Source organism: Papaver somniferum, unplaced genomic scaffold (assembly GCF_003573695.1).
Source record: "Papaver somniferum cultivar HN1 unplaced genomic scaffold, ASM357369v1 unplaced-scaffold_117, whole genome shotgun sequence".
NCBI classification, from domain to species: domain Eukaryota; kingdom Viridiplantae; phylum Streptophyta; class Magnoliopsida; order Ranunculales; family Papaveraceae; genus Papaver; species Papaver somniferum.
The window spans coordinates 779,088-799,977 of record NW_020620714.1 but is presented as its reverse complement, the minus strand read 5'-3'; the positions used below and the strand labels follow the sequence as shown (position 1 = coordinate 799,977).

The window sequence follows — 20,890 nt, the reverse complement described above, 5'->3', positions numbered from 1 at the left end:
TAACTTGAGGTAATTGTTCTTCAGCTGTAAATTTAGTAAAGTTATCTAATTTCTGTTTTAGAGTTGTGTGATTGTTCATGAACTTAAGGTTGAGTTAGATAAAATAAATATGTGGTGGAGATGTAGTTCTACTATAGAGTTGTGTTAGGTTTAAGTGTTATTGCAGAGAAGAGTGGATTTAACGAATAATTGTGGATGTTGCTGGTGGAGATGGAGTCTGGGTGTAGTTTTGAATTACAGAGAAGGGAATTGAACAAGGGAATGGTACTGGTGGATTAAGTTTAGATTGGTGGCTAGGATTGTTGTATTGCAGTTGTAATTCAAGCCGCAGGTGGGGATCATAAATGAGTGGTCGCTGTTCATGGCACAAAAGTAGAACTACTACAGGTGGTTGCAGGGGCAGTTGGGAGTATGAGATGATGTTGCTGAAATGAGAGTTTCAGATTAGCTGAAGACTTTGTGTTGTTTTAATTTATGTTTATGTGTGTCCGTAATGGGAGGTGGTTCAAGTTAAGGCTTAATAGTATTGGTTCCAATGAGTTGTTGGTAATGACATTGAGGTACAAAGTTATTGGAGATGCAATGAACCTATATCAGTGATGCCTTGCTTATAAATGGGTATTGTGGTCATGGTATTACAATTATATTTTAGTAGTGGTGGTTGAGATTAAGTGACTGCTTTTGAATATTTAGAATTGGCAGAATGAAGATAGGCTTGAGTAGTGTTTGTATGAATGTACAGTGATGGTATTGTGGTTGTTTGAGCCCGAGAGAAGAAAGAGATGATTAGACTGTGTTTTTGCAAGTAGAACTAGAAATGCATCTTTTGGTCTTGTTTCTGCTTTGTATTATTTCTTGATTGTGCATTAGAATTTTGGCTGTGCAGTGGCTCAGGCCTTGTGATTCAAACCTGTTAGTCATTCCTGTCAGTTGTCTGACCGACTCTATTCTCAATTGACTCAATTTATCTGACTGAGTTGAATCGGTGTTAACTCACCGAGTTTTCTGTCTTGACCTAAGGTGACCCAGTTGACCGAGTTAACTCCTTTGAACAGTTGGACCGTTGACCCGACATTTGATCAGACATGGACCATTAATTGACTTCCTCTGATCATACGTTGACCGTCAGTGACCTTAATAGACCAAATGGACCAGACTTAGATTAATGGGCCGTGTCAGTTCAGGTCCAATAGGCTTGGGCTTAGTAACATGTATTCCTAGTTTGAAGAATGAGAAATTTCTTGTTTGGTCCTAAGTCCATAAGATTATTTATAGCAGGGTCCAACTAGATTTTACTCTTATTCTAAGGTCCAAAGTTATTTGAAAACATGGAAATGACTAATATACCCCATTGTTTAAGTACGGGTGAAGTAACATACTTCTACCAAATCGGGATTTTATTTATCTGGAGATCCAAATTTAATTAAAACATATAAAGGACCGATTTGAGTACATATTTGCTACACTGTTTACAAATTTGAGTACATATCTGCTACATTGTTTACAAATTTGAGTACATATCTGCCACACTGCTTACAAATATGAGTACATATCTGCTACACTACTTAGGAATCTGAGTACTCCTCAATTCACTTTACTTTATTGCAGCACCAGCAGCTCTGCAGTCAACCATTCACCACTGCCTTCAGCTCCATCTTCTCAGTAATCTTCTATCTTGATGCATCACAATCTTCTTAGCTTAAACCACAATTGCAACAGCTACATCAACACCATTGTCATTTCAATTCAGCTGCAACACAGACTTGTTCTTCTTCCCTGTTTAAACAACACTACTATCTTCATAAACCCATTGAGACGAACATCTCATCCACTGATTTTGTTCACAGTAATCACCACCTATAATTCCTCATCTATCTCATTTGTATCTTCAGTTTACATCAGCAACCCAACCTTCTATGTTCCTCCAAATCCATTTGCAGCACACCTTCTTTCAAACACACATCACAACCAATTTATAACTTCATCAAGACCAGCACCAATTTCACAAGCTTGCAAATCTGAACCAACAACAACTCCTGTTCCTATCATTCAAAATCTGTCATTTCTTGCAATAAGTTCTGAACTGCAGCTCCAGATCATCTCCATATCCAATTCCAGTACTGAATCAAACGTAACAAAGAGCATTTATTTCAGTATTTCGTATACGTACTGAATCAAACATAACAAGGAGCACTTCCTATCAGTATGTGACATATGTACTGAAGATTCATGAACTACAAATCAACAGTATGACAACAACAGGTGACAGATCTATGAAAAATAAGAGAATCGAAAGACATATTACAATATTTCACATAAGTACTGAAGGGTAAGACTAAAAAAGGAGCAAAAACACAGCAAATAGCACTTCCTATCAGTATGCGATATATGTACTGAAGATTCATGAGCTACAAATCAACTGGATGACAATAATAGGTAACGGATCTATGAAAAATAAGAGGATCGAAACAAATATTACAGTATTTCGTATATGTACTGATGGATAAGACAAAAAAAGGTGAGAAAACTTCAGTATTATACATACATACTCATGGATCGAACCAAAAAAATTGGAAAAACTTCAAATAAAACAAAATCAGAAGATTTTTGTATCAGTATGCCATATATGTACTGTCAATTCATACACGAAAAACAACTGTAACAAACCTAAAAACCATAAAAGCGTCAATCAAATGGATTTGATTATCAGAATACAATCAAAAAACAAATCAAAAGAAGAAAAACCGAAAAAAATAATCAAACAAGATGATTAGAAAGCATACCTGGAAACAGAAAACAAATATTCTCCTCGTAAATCATAACGATGCACCATCTTGTTCTTCTTAAAAGTAGATTAGGTTTCTGTCAGTACGGGATATACGTACTGTTGGTTCATACACAACAATCAGCTGCATGTCAAAAATAATTAACGAATCCGTGAAAAACAGTATTGAAACACTTCTATTTCAATATTCCATATATGTACTTCTGAATCAAATAAAAAAAGGTCTTCAAAACTAGGTTTCTTTCAGTATTGCAGATACGTACTGTTGGTTCATACACAAAAATAAACCGAAACACATCTAAAACCAACAAAATGAAACTGATATGATCAGATCTAGTGAAGAAATTGACAAAAAACATGATTATCCATATAGATCTGAACTATTTTATAATAAAATAAAATAAACAATCAAGCAAGGAGATCAAAACATAATCAAACATCCATTAAACGATTAATACTAGAAGCCCTAAAATAAACATTACTAAATGAAAATTGATTATAAAAAAAAAACTAGACTAACATCAACAGTAAGAAAATCAACCTATATATCTTGCAAAAATCTTGCAAAAATCTTCATCGGAGGAGTTCTTCTATAATATACAAAACGATAGCTTTGGGATCGAATTGGCGACTCGATTAACGAAATCTAAAAAATCTCCAGCGTGAAAGCTTCTTTGGAGCAAAATCAAAAATGGAAAGAGAAGGTGACGATAAGAACAAGGAGCTTAAATATCTAGAGGTGGAAGGTTAATTTGGGAATTTCGAAATTACGCATTACCGGTCCCGCACGTGTACCGGACCAGGGGATAAAACTTTTGGTCCAATTTTCTCTTTTTTCCTTTTATTATGGACCTCTGGTTACTGGGCTTTAGTGGGTGGACCTGCCATTAAGTAAGACTACCATAATAGTACCTATTGGTAATTCCTAGTTGATGAATTGGACCCTTATGGTCCGAATTAGATTTCAGTTCCTTTTACAAGGTCGTGGTTATTAATTAGACTTATGAAGTGGACTATAAATGGATTATAGAACCAACCTAATTGAATTAGTAAACATGAAAAGGTGTTGAATCATAAATGTGTTTAGAATCATTAGATAGTTCACTTAGAATACAATTAGAGCATTGTATGAGATTATGCTATGAGCCATGTGCGAGCCTTTTGGCTAATTTCTTGGAGTGCTTATGTGATTAACAGTTAGTATTTATTAACAATGATCGACTCAAAGGATGAAACAGTGGATCGTGTATCTCGAGGTAGGCATGGCTTGTCATCATTTCAGGTGGGAACTCTGTAACCTTCTTGTAACCATTAAGCTATCTTATATCTACGAGCATGATGAGTCTTTACTATTTTGTGAGCATGGTGGTGTGTACTTTGATGTATTAGTCTTGTATCTTTAAATATGATGTATATGTTGTATTTTTATGATGCTTGAAACAAATGTGTTTGTGTGTGATATGCATTGTGAGATTTCCCTGCGAGGTGTGTGTGTGTTTCCCCACGACTCTTAGCTAAGTTAAGTAAGGCGGTAATTCATCCGTCGACAATATTATTTAGTAGGGCGGTAATTCATCCGTTTTAATATTATTATATCTATTATATTTAGTGGGGCGGTAAGTCATCCGTTTTAATAGTATTTAGTAGGGCGGTAATTCATTCGTTTAATAGTATTGTTTATTAATATAGTAGGGAGGTAACTCATTCTTTTGAATATTACCTGGTAGGGAGGTAATTCTTCCATTGTGATATTATATGTACTATTTTATTTGAGGGAAATCACTCGTGCGCATATTACACTTGTTTGTCTAACTTTCTGATTTTAATGGTAATATTCTGAATCATGGTTTGTATGGGCACTCTGTATGGACAATGTTATTATTATTGATTAGGGTTGCTTTCGCGTCGTCTTCTCCAATGAGATTGGCGAGGTTAGAGTGACACTTGCTTCGTAATGCATAAATGGTTGTATGATTAGTTTCTTCTTGTTTTCTTTCGATTTATATTCTTTAGTACTATGAAGCATGTTAGTGATTACTTGAAAGTTATATGTTTCCATTGGGAACCCCTGAGATGATGTGCTCACTTGTTCCCACTTCAGTTTCCGTTTTCCGAAGAGATGGTGTACTTGAAGACATCCGCTTCTGCAGTTCGAACCGATAGCCGATTAAGAACATTTCTTGTATCTTTCATATATATGAATTCTTTTTGTTTGAAAAATAATACACATATATATTAATATATTTTGGGAGTTTTAACTATAAAGTATAGAGAGCTTGGAAATTATTTTTGTTTTACTTTATGTAATTATGTTCCTTAAGGCCGATGGTCTATATGTTGTTACTTCAGATTTAGGATATAATCCTATTGGCTAAGCAAGTTTAAGATTAGGGGCGTGACAATATGATCCAAAATTCCGGAGTATGCCCCGGACTTTATGGTAGGTGAATAGAACTCGGATTCCTCCGACGAAGATTGATGTTTTAGAAGTTTTTGTGTAGGCTTTGTGGGTAGATCTCTATGTAAACCCTCACGGGACTATAACTTGTCCACTAGGGTCACCTAGGGGTTCAAAAGCTTGATACACATGCTAAGTACATCCGCGATTCCTACGAAAAAGGAGTAGATATGAAATGAATGAACAAAAAAAATTATGAAAAAGGTAACAATCGGTTTACATTGGACCTCAAAATATACGATTATAGGAATCAGATTTTATTTATGCATGAGTCAACCGATTATGGAAGTCCTCTGTCAATTCCGAAAACACTAACCAAAATCGGTTTACTACCGCATGAACGTACATAAACCAATTCTGGCTAGTGTTTTCGAAGAAACAAATAAAAAAATTCAGTTATTTGATGTTTTTGAAGATCGATTTACATCAGTTGATCTCACATCTAAAACATAATTAACACCTAATACGATTAATTAATTATAGTTAATCAGGGATAAAATAGGTAGTTAGAGAATAGTCGGATAAAGAGTTGTGTGAAATTTATTTCTAATGATCTTTTTTGTCATCTAATAACAGATCCAAATAAATGGACTAGGCTCCAAACTAGCCAGGTAATTTCTTGTGAAATTGTATTAAGTATCATTGCGATATATTGAGTACCCCAATTCTTGTATGAAAAATGCTTAAAATTCACGAATTGCCAACAAAAAAAAAAGGAAAAAAAGAATAGGAAAAGGAGAAAGAGTGCCATTCAACTTGGGAAAGAGACTCTTAGAAAGTAGTAATGTCCTCATCGAGGGTAAAGTTCAGTAACTGAAACTTCATTCACGGTCCACCTTACGCTTTCACTGATCGACTCGTTCCTCGAGCTTCCTAGTTCTTCACTTCTGTTTGGATATAAGTTCAGATGGGGCTATATATGTCGCGTACTATCAACCAAAAATGCAAGTGATGAAGGTAAGTAATCATGACTTGTAACTGAGTTGTTAAGCATTTGAACAACAATGCTCATTGTGAGTCTATCTGCAACTGTCTCTTGAACACATAATAATACGACATGGATGCATCTCATCACTTCACTTCCTGAACATGTGTCTTTTAAAGCTTGATTTAATATATCTACCGCAGTTCCGTTATTCCACTGTCTCCATGCCTGCATGCATCAGTTTCTCCTCCGTTACACGTATCCATCTTCTAAACAAAAGTAGGGAAAACTGGATGCAAAAAAGTTATCAGTAATACTCACATAGCTTAGAAGGTCCCGAGCAATATCTGATCAATGAAAAGAGTTGTTCCAGTGTCCACTAAGAATCTCTAAAACTAAGACACCAAACCTAAAAACATCTGATTTCACGGAAAAATCACCATGCATTATCCCAACACCCAAACAAAATTATAGACCTGGAGCAAACTGAAAAACAAAAATGAATCAATAAAAAGCTGGAATTTTTTTTCAAAACTACAACATAAACAAATTGCATAAAAAGTGTAAATCAATTAAAATACAAGCAAGTTCACAAAAACATAAACAGAATTACAGAAAAACATAAAAAGAAAAAGTTCATAAATACATAAAATAAAACAATCATATGTACATTCAAGGCGATCGGTAGAAAAAAAATATGAAAACCTACATTCCTTGTATACATCATATGTAACAGGTTCAACTACTACATTGTTGTATCACAAAATAACACTAACAATAAACATCAATAACTAACAATATGATAAAAAATTCAGTTTCTTAATTGTTTTGATATTCACTAACAATATGACCTAAAACTAGTAATTGACTAAATGTTTTTGATAGATAAAAAATCATTTTAATCTGGAAAATACCCTGGTCATTGTGAATCATGGTTAAATCACTACATAAAACTATAAATGATAACAATAAATTGAAAAAAACTATTTATTCAAAAGGTGATCAAAATTAATGGTTAATCACAAACTATATGTACACAATAAACATTATTCAGAAAAAAAAACGTCAAAATTAAAGTAAAAAAGTAAATCTTACCTGTTAACATGATGAAACTTGAATAATGAGAAGAAATCAAATCGTTTGATCTCTGAAAATACTGAATCAAGCTTCGTAAGATTTCTCCAATCGATGATTCAATCAAATCAAATAATAAATCAAGCTTATAACATTACTCAGTTGAAATAAAAAACGAAGTAGATCTTCAAACAAAGAACTTTCAGTTGAGTTGAAGTAATTCAAATCATGAAGCAGATCAAAATCTTCCGATCAAAATCAAAATAATGAAGCAGATCAAAATCTTCTGAACTTCAAAGAATATACAAAATCTTCAGCTTTCAGTCACTGGAACTGCTTCAACGATTTTCGATCAAAATCAATGAAAGAAAATCTTAACCGAGATTCAAAATTGCATGTAAAAATCGATAGAAAAATGATGATTTTGGTCCTCAGTTTGGATTTCTCTTAACTCAACTCTGGATTTCTCTTCCTCTCTCTCTAAAATTCTCCCGAAAAAACTGAATAAACAACCCTATTAAAATTCCGACATAATAAATTTGGTGGAGGTTAAAAACGGACACTAACATGTTAGTAGATATTAAGCCCGTTGCAAAATTGCCCCCGAAGGGTATTCGTGCAAAGCCAACTAATTCAGGGGCATATATAACATCCCCAATATTTTATATTGCATGAAAGACTTTTTTTGTAATTGATCAATGACCATAATCGAAGGGAATTGCTACGTTGTAAATGCTTCCGACCAGAAATGATTAACAATAGGTAGATTTCCCATAGTTTCTAAAGACATATGCCAAGATCATTCATATATTAACAAGGGTGCAAGTTTCCAAACTGCAGGTTCAAACCTTAAGATAGCTCACAAATTAATAGAAACTAAAAAGAAGTCTAATTTTCTCTAAACTGAATGTAATTCTGAAAGTATTTCGATTAGTATAGAATGTAATCATCGAGGGTATAATTCAGTAACTGAAGCTTCATTCACGCTCCAGTTTGGTGTATTCGTGTTTGACCTGTTGTTTGCGATTCCCTGTTCTTCACTGTAGCCTGGATATAAGGTTGGATGGGGATCTATATGTCTCGCAGTATCAGCAAAAAATGCAGGCGATGAAGGTAAATCATGAATGGTACTGACTGAGTTGTTGAGCATTTGGACAACTGTAGGCATTGTAGGTCTATCTGCAACATTTTCTTGAACACATAATAACGCAACATGGATGCATATAATCACTTCACCTCTAGAACATTTGTCTTTCAAAGTTGGATCTAATATTTCTGTAGCAGATCCATTATTCCAATGTTTCCATGCCTGCATTATTTTCTCTTCAATTAACTTACATAACCATGGTGTAACCAGATTACAGAACCTTGGACTTACACAAGAGATTAGTAATACTCACATAGGTTAGAAGGTCACGAGCAATATTTGTTTTATGAAAACTGCTATTCCTCTTTCCACAAAGTATCTCTAAAACTAAGACACCGAAACTAAAAACATCTGATTTCACAGAGAATTCACCATCCCTTATATACTCTGGAGCCATGTAGCCACTGCAAATCCCAACACCCAAACAAAATAGGAACATCACAATTTGTTTCGGTAGAGTTACATGTTCAATGATTCAAAGTTCGTACTTACTGCGTTCCAACTATTCTGTTAGTACTAGCTTCAGTTTGGTCAAGTACAAAAAGCCTAGCCATGCCGAAATCTGCAATTTTAGGATTCATCTCCTTATCTAATAATATATTGCTAGCCTTGAGATCCCGGTGGATAATTTTTAGTCAAGACTCCTCATGGAGATACACAAGTCCTCTTGCGACCCCTCCAATTATCCTGTATTGTTTCCCAATCCAGATATGTACTTTTAACTGGATCTATACATTCATTCGACCAGAAGATACAAACTTAATTTTGTACCACCGTTATAGTCTAATAAATCTATATATAGAGAAGAAAAAGAGTGGGAGACGAACCGAAAAGAAATTGGTCAAGGCTGGCATTTTGCATGAATTCATAGATGAGTAGTTTTTCTTCACCAGATAGACTGAAACCAACAAGCTTCACAAGATTTCTGTGTTGCAGTTTTGCTACTAAGGTAACTTCATTCTTGAATTCTTGTTCGCCTTGACCGGAATTTTTTGATAGCCTTTTCACGGCAATTTCCTGGCTGTCTGAAAGTATGCCCTGAGGACATTATAGGAACCAAAAAGGGGAATTATAAGCAATTTGAAATTCAGTTCCAAGTTTCAATTTACATCCATTTAGATGTTTTTAGTACCTTATAAACAGAGCCAAATCCACCTTGTCCGAGTTTATTAGCTTCGGAGAAATTATTTGTTGCAGCACCAACTGTACCAAAGTTGAATTGCAAGGATTCTGTACTTCGAATTTCATTATTGAAATCTATATGAGCAAAACAACAATAAATGCGAACCAAATAAGCAAGATTTTCAAATTTGTAAAAGCTACCAAAGCATAAGAAGAAGTATATATGTACCCAAGCGTTATGTTTAAGGGATAACACTACTTACAATCAAATTTATTTGTCTTGGTTTTCTTTCTCCATAAACAGAAAAAGCAAAAGGCAATAGCAGAAAGTACTGTAATAATCAGAGGGACAATTATACCAATTGCAAGTATAGATGAGTTATTCCCATTTGCTGCATGAATATGAGCTTTTATAAATTAGAACAGAGTGAAAGCATGGATAAAATTGATAATTTTAAATGAGAAGCAACAACCAAAACAAGCATAAATTGTGAAATCTTGGTTGTCTAAGAAATGAAAATGAAAATGAAACCAAATTGAGTTTATTTAAAGCGTATCGAATTCTGAAATCATTCAATTTTCGATTATAATTCTGCCGGGGCTGAGATGATCAAATCTATATACCAATATACGTTACTGTATATAACAAAAGGAGAGGAGTACTACTTACATTTTGGTGAGGTTGTATTCGTCGTCAATGGTGGTGACCCGAGAGAAGGCGGTGGTTGGAGAGGAGCAGGAAATGCTATAAAAGGTGGTGATGGAGTATTGATATGTCCCATGAAAGGATATACCTCATATCTAAAATTACAACTAGGTCTTATAACTCTTCCACCTCGTTTCCCATCACAACAATTTGGTATTTCAGATATGGCTCCAAGAAGACATCGATTACAAGTATTTGAAGGCATATCTGCAGTACACTGTACTAATCCATATACTTTTCCAAAATCATCAAAGTGTTTACCTAGAGTAGCAAAATTAGTAGAAGAACTAGATGTAGCTTCTTTTACTAAATCATTCATTAAATCATCTAAAATTGGGTTAAACTTATCCGGATTAGAAACATTATTAGTATTAAACAAGTAAACTGCTGGACTTTCTTGCATAATATTAAAGTAATATTGGTTTGAATACCTTAACATACACACCTCATACCAAATAATTGCTTGTTTAGAATTCGGGCATCTACCTTTGATCTCTTGATTAGCCATTTCAACACAACTTTGGCAATCACCAAATGTCACATCAGGTCTACGCTGCAAAGATTCGTAAATTGTATCGGCGCTTTCCCCAACTGTGTTATTATAGTATGCGTTGTTTATGATTGAAGTCTCGGCTAAGGAAAGTGAAGGAAGAAGAAGATTGAGATTAGTCTGAAATCTACTGTTAGTGGTGTAATTTTCTCCCAAACAAAAATGATAAACATAATCTGGCTGTGCAGTGGTGTACTGTATGGTGATCGACACCTTAGAAAGAATAAACAAGTAGATGAAGAAGATCAATACTGAGTTAAAACTACCCATGTTTTTGCTTTTGATGATCATAAATTCCAATAATTTGTTTTTTCTAATAATACCCAGCCAATCTTCAAGAGGCTGGTTTGGCATTAAAGTCTATGAAGACTAGAGAACTCATTTATATCCACAAGTTTGAAGAATGTGATTGGATATGGTGATGTCACAGCGGAATAGTCATACTAGTGCAAAAGACTCATGAGCCGAGCAATTTGGACATATTCCTAGTTTACTCTCCTCTAGTTATTCTAGAAGAGAAACCAGAATTATCTTAAACTAGATTTGTGCCCGTGTTGTGCATCGCGCGTTTTTTCCTTCTTTTAATCATATTTTTGATTTGGTGGCGCATCGGCCCGTCCCGTGACGATACATTTTTGCAGTCGGGCGAATGCTAGGTGGAGAAAAAATATGAAATTTGTATATCTTTTTCTTTTATTATCGCAGATGTGTGAAATATATGAATTTGTTTCCCTTTATGTATTAATTTGGAAAAAGAGTCCAAATATATTATATACTCGATTTCCATATTGAGTTTGGACTTCCACAAAATTCTGAACACGGTATTGTCTACCTTAGACGGTGTTAGTAATGTACAATTAAGTATTTAGTGTAAACACGGTGTAAGAAAATTATTTAGATAATAACTCTAACAGAAGTGTTGTCCACCTTTTTTTGGGTTGATGGTGTTACTAACGGATTGTTACATATGGGATGTAAACAAAGTGTAACTCATTTTTTAATATCCCGACCAATAAATTTATGTCAAATATCCTCATCATATCTTTTATATTATAAGAAAATCTATTTCCACCAATAAAAAACGAGAATTTCATCACCAAAGATACGATGGACTCAGTATCTGCAGAAGAGTTGTTAATATAAGCTCTTTTACTGCCATCACAAGTAACAAAAAAGAAAAAGTGAACAAGGCCTTGCAAACATTATTCATTCAAACATCAGTGGGGCACATTCACAGTCATGTTGCAAGCAGACAATCAAGCAGGAACTCGGAGCTAAATATAACGGGTAAAAAGAAGTATTTTAACCAAGGCGAAAGGCTAATAAATTCCTAAGAGAGACAGTAATCAATGGGGTCCTAATTAACTAAAGAAAATTCTTAAGAATAAAAATTTATAATTTGAATCAGCAAACAAAAACAATTTGAAAAATCACAAAAAAATCTAAACAGCACAATTTGTTTTCAAGCATTCAATTATAAACTAAACCAACTCCATGATTATCCATCCACATTAAAACAAGAAGAAGATAAGACAACAAGAACTGACCCTTTGTTACCTTATCTGAAATCTCAATATCGGTGTTACTGAAGGATTGGTCGAATCATTTATCAATGAAACCCAAATTGAACTAGAACCCTTTCAGTCTATCCCTCCTATTTATCTTCAACTTTCATGGACAAGGAATACTGAAGGGGTTCTACCTATAAGGATTTTCATGAGTTCTTGTTGTAGATGCAGATTTTCCTACAACTACCTCCACTGATAATAATTACTGAATAAGTTCAGATTAATATTTTATTGATGCTGAACTCCCAATTACAAACCTTAACTCACCACATTTGCTCTCATGTACTCCTTCCGTTTTGAAAAATTGAAAATATTTCTATTCTTAAAACAGAAGGAGTATTTTTAAAAAATTTTCATGTAATACCAAATACGCTCTTTTACTATCAAGACCTTTGGTCTTTTATATAGACGTTTTACATGATGGATTATAGCTAATAAGACAAACTATGACAGCTCATGCTCTTTCACGTGCTATAGGGATTCTGGGGTTCTGGTATGATTACTCTTCTTGATCGTCTGTCTTCTCGCTTATCTATAATTTTACTATTCTTCTCGAGTGGTTAGAGCAACCACAGCCATGAGACGGACCAAATACCAAAAGTAAGACTAAAAACCAAAAAAATTTGGTATTCTAGGTGTTCAAGCGCAGTGGTATAACACCAAATTTGGTGAAGCGTAACTTATACACACGCCTGATGTCAGACGGAAATTATATTCACGTTTGTTGATTAGGCGGCTTTATATTATGCGTTTGAGTGAAACGTAGGTATAATGCGCGTTTGATTGAGGCGTAGGTATAATTAACGCCGGATATGGGACGGGGATGGAAAGTGCGTCTACAGGGACGGGGATTAAAAGTGCGTCCCATTCATACGGAGATATAAAGTGCGTATGTTTCGGGCGTTAATGGCTTATGCGTCTGGGTGAGACGTTTATACAAGATGCGTTTGATTGGGGCGTTTATAGAAGGAGCGTCTGAATGGGGCGTGCATTGAAGAAGCGTCTGTGTGGGGCGTGCATGAAAGAGGCGTCTGGTTGGGACGTTTTTAATAAGTGCGTCTGGTTAGGACGTTGTTAATAAGTGCGTCTAGTTGGGACGTTGTTAATAAGTGCGTTTCGATGGGGCGTGCACAGAAATAGCGTTTGTGTGGGGCGCTTTTAGAAAGAGCGTCTGAATATATACTTCTTTTATCCTCTTCTCCTCCTCTTTTTACATAACCTACGTTTTTACAGAAGAAAAAAAAACGACGAAACCTAAGTAAAAATCTAGGACAATACCTAAATCTCATGTGACGACCATTTGATTGGGTGCGGAGAAACGAGTTCTCTATATCTCCAATATCTAGATCATCACTGGACTCGCCTGGAATTGTTTCCTCAATATCAGCGTTTTCCTCACCACTCTGAGAATCTTCCATTTCTTGGCCTGAATCAAACACAAACGTCGACCGTCCTGAATATTTGATACTATCTTTTAGAATTTCGTAGCACTCTTCGTGCTTAAATTTTTTGTTACCATTACTTTCTTTGAATCGCTTTCTTATCTCTTCAACCTGTTATTATTTTCAATACTCATCAGTTCCAATTACATGTATATAATTATTAAGGGTGCAAAAATTGACGATTACTTACCCTCAAGACTTCATTCCATCCGCTATGATATTCACCATCAACTTCCAACACTTTTGCAGAATAAAGTGAAACCTGTCTACTTATTCCCTGAAATCGACTCTGGATAGAAGTCCAAGTACGTTTTGGTTTACAAGGCAGGGCTTCTTCCAACTTATCTTTGATCCGACTCCATAATACTTTTTCTGGTTGATCGGTTCCGGTAGCAGAATCTTGAGATATGGCTAAATGGATTCTACATATCATTGTATCTTCTTCTGTTGTAAAATTGGGACCTCGTGGTGCCATATTTCTATATTTCTTGAAATAGAAATTATAAATGATAAGATTATGCAGAAATAAGTTTGTCAAATGCTATATATAGATACGAAAGAGCCGTTGCAATCTATCAAACGGTCGGAAAATCAGAAAACCAAAATCAGAATTCCAAAATATAACCGTTGGCGCACGTAATACATGCGCCTGGTAACAGACGCTCGTAATACATGCGCTCCGAACAAACGCTCATAATACGAGCGTCCGTCCCAGACGCTCGTAAAACATGCGCCCACTCCAGACGGTCCTAATATATGCGCCCATCCCAGACGCTTCTAAAACATGCGCCCACTCCATACGGTCGTAATATATGCGCCTCACTCATACGCCCATAAAACATGCGTCTCACTCATACGCCCATAAAACATGCGTCTCACACAGACGTTAATAATACGTCCGTCTCCCGCATACGGTCATAATACATGCGCCCGGACCAGGCGCTTTTAGTAACTGCGTCCAAACCAGGCGTTTTTAATAACTGCGTCTGCTATGGGGCGTAGGTTTTATCTACGTATGGCCCGGCGGTGTTTATAATAACGCCTAACTCAAACGCTCTATATACATCCGCCCCATTATCATACGTTATTTATACGTACGCCCGATGTGGAGCGTCCACTATACTTCCGTCTGAAATCATACGCCCACTATACTTCCGTCCCACTATTAATCATTTTAGTCTGGGTTGGCGACCACATTTGGTCGCAAACCCCAATTAACTGGACTAAATATGGTTTTAGTCAGTACCACTGCGGCTGAATTTGGGACCAAATTTGGGTATAGTCCCCAAATTTGGTCATGACTGTGGTTGCTCTTAGTACTTTCTTGGTGACTATATATTCTCGATTAACTATTCCCTTCTCGATTATCTTTTGGACGGCTATCCTTCTCGACCAGTTTACTTTCTCGTATCCTTAACTTGTTCTCGCTTTTGTCCTATTATAATAATCTTGTCGATTGATCTTGTATCGGTGTATTCAAGTATGTTAATGGTACCAAATCTCATAGGATGCAATTCAAAATAGCTTATGCTCTTTCGCTTCAAATGTTCTGTTATGTTGAATGGGGTGGTGATCATGTTGATAGACGCTCTACAAGTGGCATGACTCTATTTTTAGGGCCTAATCTCATATCTTGGTGTTCTCGGAAGCAAGAGTGAGTTTCTAGATCTAGCATAGGGGATGAATAATTGGCTATGGCTGAGGAAACATCAGAATTACTATGGATTCAATCTCTTCTCAAAGAGTTGCTGCTACCTTCCTTTGGGTCTCCTATTCTCTGGTGTGAAAATATGGGTGCCACTTACTTATCTGCTAATCCTATATTTCATAATCACACGAAGCATGTGGAGATTACTTTTCACTTTCTCAGGGAGTTAGTAGCTGCTAAAGCTTTGCAAGTCCGTCATATTTCTACAAAGGATCACCTTGCTGATACTCTAACTAAGGCCTTGACCTCTACATTTTCAGTTCATCAGAGACAAGGTTTTGATATTGAGGTGTCCAATTTGCTTTGATAGGAGTGTCTAAACCGTTCACGATGCAATGGAAGATGGTTTGTTGTAGGGTAGGTGTGAGGGAGGCCATTTATTTCCATAGTGGGCTGAATGAGGAAGGAATGGGAGTGTTTTCCTGGAATATCAGTTTATTGTGCTGATATTTCTCATTGTATAATCTGGTGCAAATAGAATTAGGTTGGTTGTGTATGTTTCAGATTCTTTTCAGGGGTGAGGCTTTATTTTTATGATTACTTTTCCTTATGCCGAGACCCCCTTCTACAATCGGTTTGTTAAGTTTGGTCCATCCGAATGGGTGGAGTTTTTTAACTGATGAATCATGGCCTCAGAAAATATTCCTAGGAAACCTATCTATTTGTTTGTGTATATGGATGGGGAATAACTGTGTTTGCATAAGGTGGTTTGATGTAGGTATTAAGGAGGTTTTTATGAGTACTAACCTTCCTACTTGAGTAAGGCACTTGGTCATCCATCCTTGAGCCTTTCTCGCTAATCGTTGAAGCAGTGGGTTGAATATGTGACTAGTAGTTCTCCCGTGCTTGAAGTGTACTCCCAGTTATATTGGTGGAGTTGATAATGTTGGCAAGTCAAAAAATTGTTGAATATCATCCGTCTGATATTGTAGCAGTTATAGTTGATTTCCTGGTCCGCCGAAGAGTTATGGGATTAAAGTAATCTCTTGAGGTGGTTATTGCTTTCCCGGGATGCCTTGTAAATGGTTAAGAGGTCGTCCACATACATTATATGCAATATAGGTGGGGCTTTTTGAGAAATGTTCAGCCCTCTTACAGAATTTTGGGTCGTCCACTTACATTAAATGTAATTTACCTAGCTAGAGGACACTCATTGCCACCATTCCTTGTACACAGTTATCAATTTATAGAAACAAAAGTTTATTTGTTTTGCTTTTTCATTTTATTTTTTAAATTATTGAATAGATGATGAACAAAGATCAAGTCAAGCCCAACTTCGAGAAGACAAAGAACAGAAAAACACAATAAGAATATTTCATCATCGAGGGTATAGGTCAGTCACTGAAGCTTCTTTCATGCTACAAGTCGCTGCTAGACTGATTGACTCGTCCTTCGAACTTCCTTGGTCTTCACTGTAGCTTAAGGTCGAGTTTGGGTACATATGTGTAGTACTACCAGCAAAAAGCGCAGGTGGTAAAGGTAAATCGAGATTGATCCCAGAGTGGCTGTTGAGCATTTGGACAACCGTCGGCATTGAGGGTCTATCTTCGGCATTTTCTTGAACACATAATAATGCAATATGGACGCATCTCACCACTTCACTTTTAGAATATGTGGCTTTCAAAGTTGGATCCAATATTTCTACAGCGGATCCATTATTCCAGTGCCTCCATACCTGCATCAGTTTCTCCTCCGCAACATTATCCATAGTAGGGGAAGGTTGGACGTAGAAAAGAAATAATTGATACTCACGTAGCTTTGAAGGTTCCAAGCAAAATCTGATTTTTGAAAACAGCTACTCCTCTGTCCACAAAGTATCTCCAAAACTAAGACACCGAAACTAAAAACGTCTGATTTCACAGAGAATTTTCCTTGGAATATATATTCTGGAGCCATGTAGCCACTGAAAATCCAACACCCGAACAAAATAAAATATCACAATTTGTTTTCATACAGGTATGAAAAATTAGATGCTCAACAGTTTGAGTTTATACTCACTGCGTTCCAACTATTCTTTTCGTATTACCTTGAGTCTGGTCAAGCACAAAAAGCCTAGCCATGCCAAAATCTGCAATTTTAGGATTCATGTCCATGTCTAATAATATATTGCTAGCTTTGAGATCCCGATGGATGATTTTAAGTCGAGACTCCTCATGGTGATAGACAAGTCCTCTTGCTACCCCTACTATTATCTTGGATCGTCTTTCCCAATCCAGTTGTATGCATTTAATCGGATCTACACATTCACCAAAGCAAAACAACCAAAACACTAATCTAACATAGGTATCTTTATATCTAACTATGCTAGCTTATAGAATAAGAATGAATAGACAGAATAGGAGGCAAACCGAATAGAAATCTGTCAAGGCTTGTATTTGGCATGAATTCATAGATGAGTAGCTTTTCTGCACCAGCTAGGCTAAAACCAACAAGCTTCAGGAGATATTTGTGTTGAAGTTTAGCTAGTAAGGTAACTTCGTTTTTAAACTCTTGTTCACCTTGTCCCGATGAATTTTTGGATAGCCTCTTCACGGCTATTTCTTGCCTGTCTGGAAGCGTACCCTGAGAAAAAGAGAAAATTCTTAACATGAGGTGTTTGAATAAATATCACCTAACTATGAATTATATTATAAGTTGCCCTTTACATGGATTTTGTATCTTTTTAGTACCTTATAAACAGAGCCAAATCCACCTTTTCCAAGTTTATTAACTTTAGAGAAATTGTCTGTTGCAACCTTTACTGTACCGAAGTTGAATTGCAAGGATTCTGTAGTTAGAACCTCATCAGTGACATCTTCAGATAAATAGTTTGTTCCAGCTGTTACTGTACCAAACAAGTAATTATCAAATTTGAGAAATGATCGGACTACGTGTTAACATATATATACATATATCCCTAAGTGTTGTTGTTTAAGGGATAGCTACTCACAACTGAACTCCTTTTTCTTTGTTTTCTTTCTCCGGAAACAGAAAAACCAGAAGGCGAGGGCGGAAATGACTGCGATAGCCGATGGAACAGCTATACTGATAGCAAGTTTGTATGAGTTATTCCCCTTTTCTGCACGATTAGAAACAATTCTTAATAATATTTGGCACAAACATAATCAGATACCATAAGAATGAAATTTTTGTTGTGTAAGCAAACCCCTAAATTGCTAACATATCAGAAATCATGGTAATAAACAAGGACCCACAAAGACATACAAAATAGGAATGTTATCAGTTATAAACAAAAACGGATTCAATATGCTTTAAATAAAAATCGATTTTAACACTTATATTTATTGGGCTGAAACAATGAAACAAAGATTATCAAATGACGGAATAGTTGTGATTACTTACAGCTGGATACATCTGTAATCGTTGGCGATGGCGGTGATACAAGAGGAGGTACTGATAAGACAGGATCAGGAGAAGATAAAGGAGGAGGCGGTGAAGGAAAAACTGTAGGTTGAAAGAAAAGATTTATTTCATATCTAAAATAACAGCTAGGTGATACAACTCTTCCACCGTTTGCCCTATAACAACATTCTGATAATTCAGATATAGCTCCAAGAAGACATCTACTGCAACTACTTAAAGATATATCAGCCGTACACTGAACGAGTCCATATACTTTTGTGGATTTGTCAAAATTTGTATCTCCAGTAGCAAATTTAATTGAAGTAGTAGAACCATTGTTGGACACAGCTTCTCCTGCTAACCGTTTCAAGAAATCACCTACAGTTTGTATAAACTGATCTGGATTTGAAACATTATTAGTTCTCCATATATGTACGGATGGTTCAACTTGCATAATATTAAAGTAATACTCATCTGAGTACCTAACCATGCACTCATCATACCAAATAATTGCTTGTGTAGAATTTGGACATTTATCATTTCCTTTTATCTCTTCAGTACCAATTCTAACACAACCTAGACAATCTTCTAATGAAATATCAGCTCTGCACTGAAAAGACCCGTAAATAGTATCCGGGTTTCACCCCACTGTGGTGTTGTAGTACCCATTATTGATGATTGAAGGGTCAGCTGAGGAAAGTGAAGAAAGAAGAAGGTTGACATTAGCTTGGAGTGTACTGCCAGTAGTGTAATTATCTCCTAAGCAAAAATGATAAGCATACTCTAGTGCAGTTGTGTATTGTATGGTGATCAATAAGTTGGAAAAAGAAAACAAGATTGCTATTAGATTAAAACAACCCATGTTTTTATTTCTGATGTTCATACTTTTCTATCTTTTGATTTCCAATAAGAAGTAAGAAAAATCTCCAAGGGTGTATTTACTAATCTAGCATTGAAGTCTATGAAGGCCAAGACTTATAGACTGGCTGTGAATGCTTACGTCCCAGTGAACTAGTCAGAATGAAGGCCAAGTCTCATAGAATGCCGCTTCCAATGCTTACCTCTAAGTGAAATAGTCATAATGAAGGCCAAGTCTCATTAGATGTGGGTGCATGGGTATGGTTACATATCAGTGAACTAGACATAATGAAGGTCAAATCTCAAAGAATATGGCTGTGTGCGTATGATTATGTCCCAGTCAACTAGTCATAATGAAAGCCAAGTCTCATGTGCGGATGCATACAATTTGATTATGTCTCAGTGAACTAGAAATAATGAAGGCCAAGTTTCATACATCCAACTAGTCATAATGAAGGCCAAGTCTTATAAAATGTGGGTGTGTGGGCTGGTTACGTATCAGTGAACTAGCCATAACAAAGACCAAGTCTCATTGAATGTGACTATGTCAGTAAGATTATATCCCAGTGAACTAGTCATAATGAAAGCCAAGTCTCATAGAATGGGGATGCATACGATTTGATTACGTCTCAGTGAACTAGACATAATGAAGGCCAAGTCTCATTGAACGTGTCTGTGTGCATCCGGTTACGTCTCAGTGAACTAGTCATAATGAAGGCCAAGTCTCATAGCATACAATTATGTCTCAGTGAACTAGGCATAATGAAAGCGAAGTCTCATAGAATGTGGCCGAGTCATAATGTAAACTAATTTAGTGCAGAAGTCCCCTGAGTCATGAGTAAACTAATTTCGACATATTCCTAGTTCAGGTCATACAATTCCTGAAGAGGAGTGGCTAACTAATGATCTCAATTTTACTTTCAAAACTCGTGTAACATAAAAATAAAAACAAAACAATACAGGTCTCCAGTGAGGTATGTTCCCATTCACTTTGCAAGCATCAATCAATCATTTTCACATGAGAGAGCACCAATCATGGGCTAAACACCACCATTATATATTCTTTTTCGAGATTAAGCATTCAGTTAGAAATTCAAACAAATAAATAAGAAGATAAACACACCTTTAGAGATTTGATATTATTTTTTGCCAATCACCTTGTTTCTTCAGCATGGCCACTTCGTTCTATTCCTTCCTCTATTTCC

The 20,890-nt window shown here is 35.9% G+C and overlaps 2 protein-coding genes, 1 long non-coding RNA gene and 1 pseudogene across 3 annotated transcripts; all 4 read right to left on the bottom strand.

Annotated features, from left to right (window-relative positions):
- Nucleotides 1–5,947: 5,947 nt before the first annotated feature.
- LOC113330185 lies at nt 5,948–7,758 on the bottom strand. The gene is made up of 3 exons (XR_003350106.1): nt 7,264–7,758; nt 6,490–6,654; nt 5,948–6,396 (listed from the first exon to the last, which is right to left on the bottom strand). It is a non-coding gene; the product is annotated as an uncharacterized LOC113330185 (long non-coding RNA).
- Nucleotides 7,759–8,037: 279 nt separating this feature from the next.
- LOC113330181 (cysteine-rich receptor-like protein kinase 10) lies at nt 8,038–11,100 on the bottom strand. Its single transcript, XM_026577027.1, has 7 exons — nt 10,182–11,100; nt 9,775–9,903; nt 9,522–9,646; nt 9,217–9,427; nt 8,882–8,951; nt 8,643–8,793; nt 8,038–8,551 (listed from the first exon to the last, which is right to left on the bottom strand). The coding sequence occupies exons 1-7, from the start codon at nt 11,056–11,058 to the stop codon at nt 8,189–8,191; spliced, it is 1,926 nt and encodes a 641-aa protein (XP_026432812.1). The 5' UTR covers nt 11,059–11,100; the 3' UTR covers nt 8,038–8,188.
- A 1,137-nt stretch (nt 11,101–12,237) lies between these two features.
- Nucleotides 12,238–14,252, bottom strand: LOC113330083. Its single transcript, XM_026576946.1, has 3 exons — nt 13,968–14,252; nt 13,614–13,888; nt 12,238–12,352 (listed from the first exon to the last, which is right to left on the bottom strand). The coding sequence occupies exons 1-3, from the start codon at nt 14,250–14,252 to the stop codon at nt 12,238–12,240; spliced, it is 675 nt and encodes a 224-aa protein (XP_026432731.1).
- Nucleotides 14,253–16,717: 2,465 nt separating this feature from the next.
- LOC113330082 lies at nt 16,718–19,734 on the bottom strand (annotated as a pseudogene).
- Between the last annotated feature and the right edge of the window lie 1,156 nt (nt 19,735–20,890).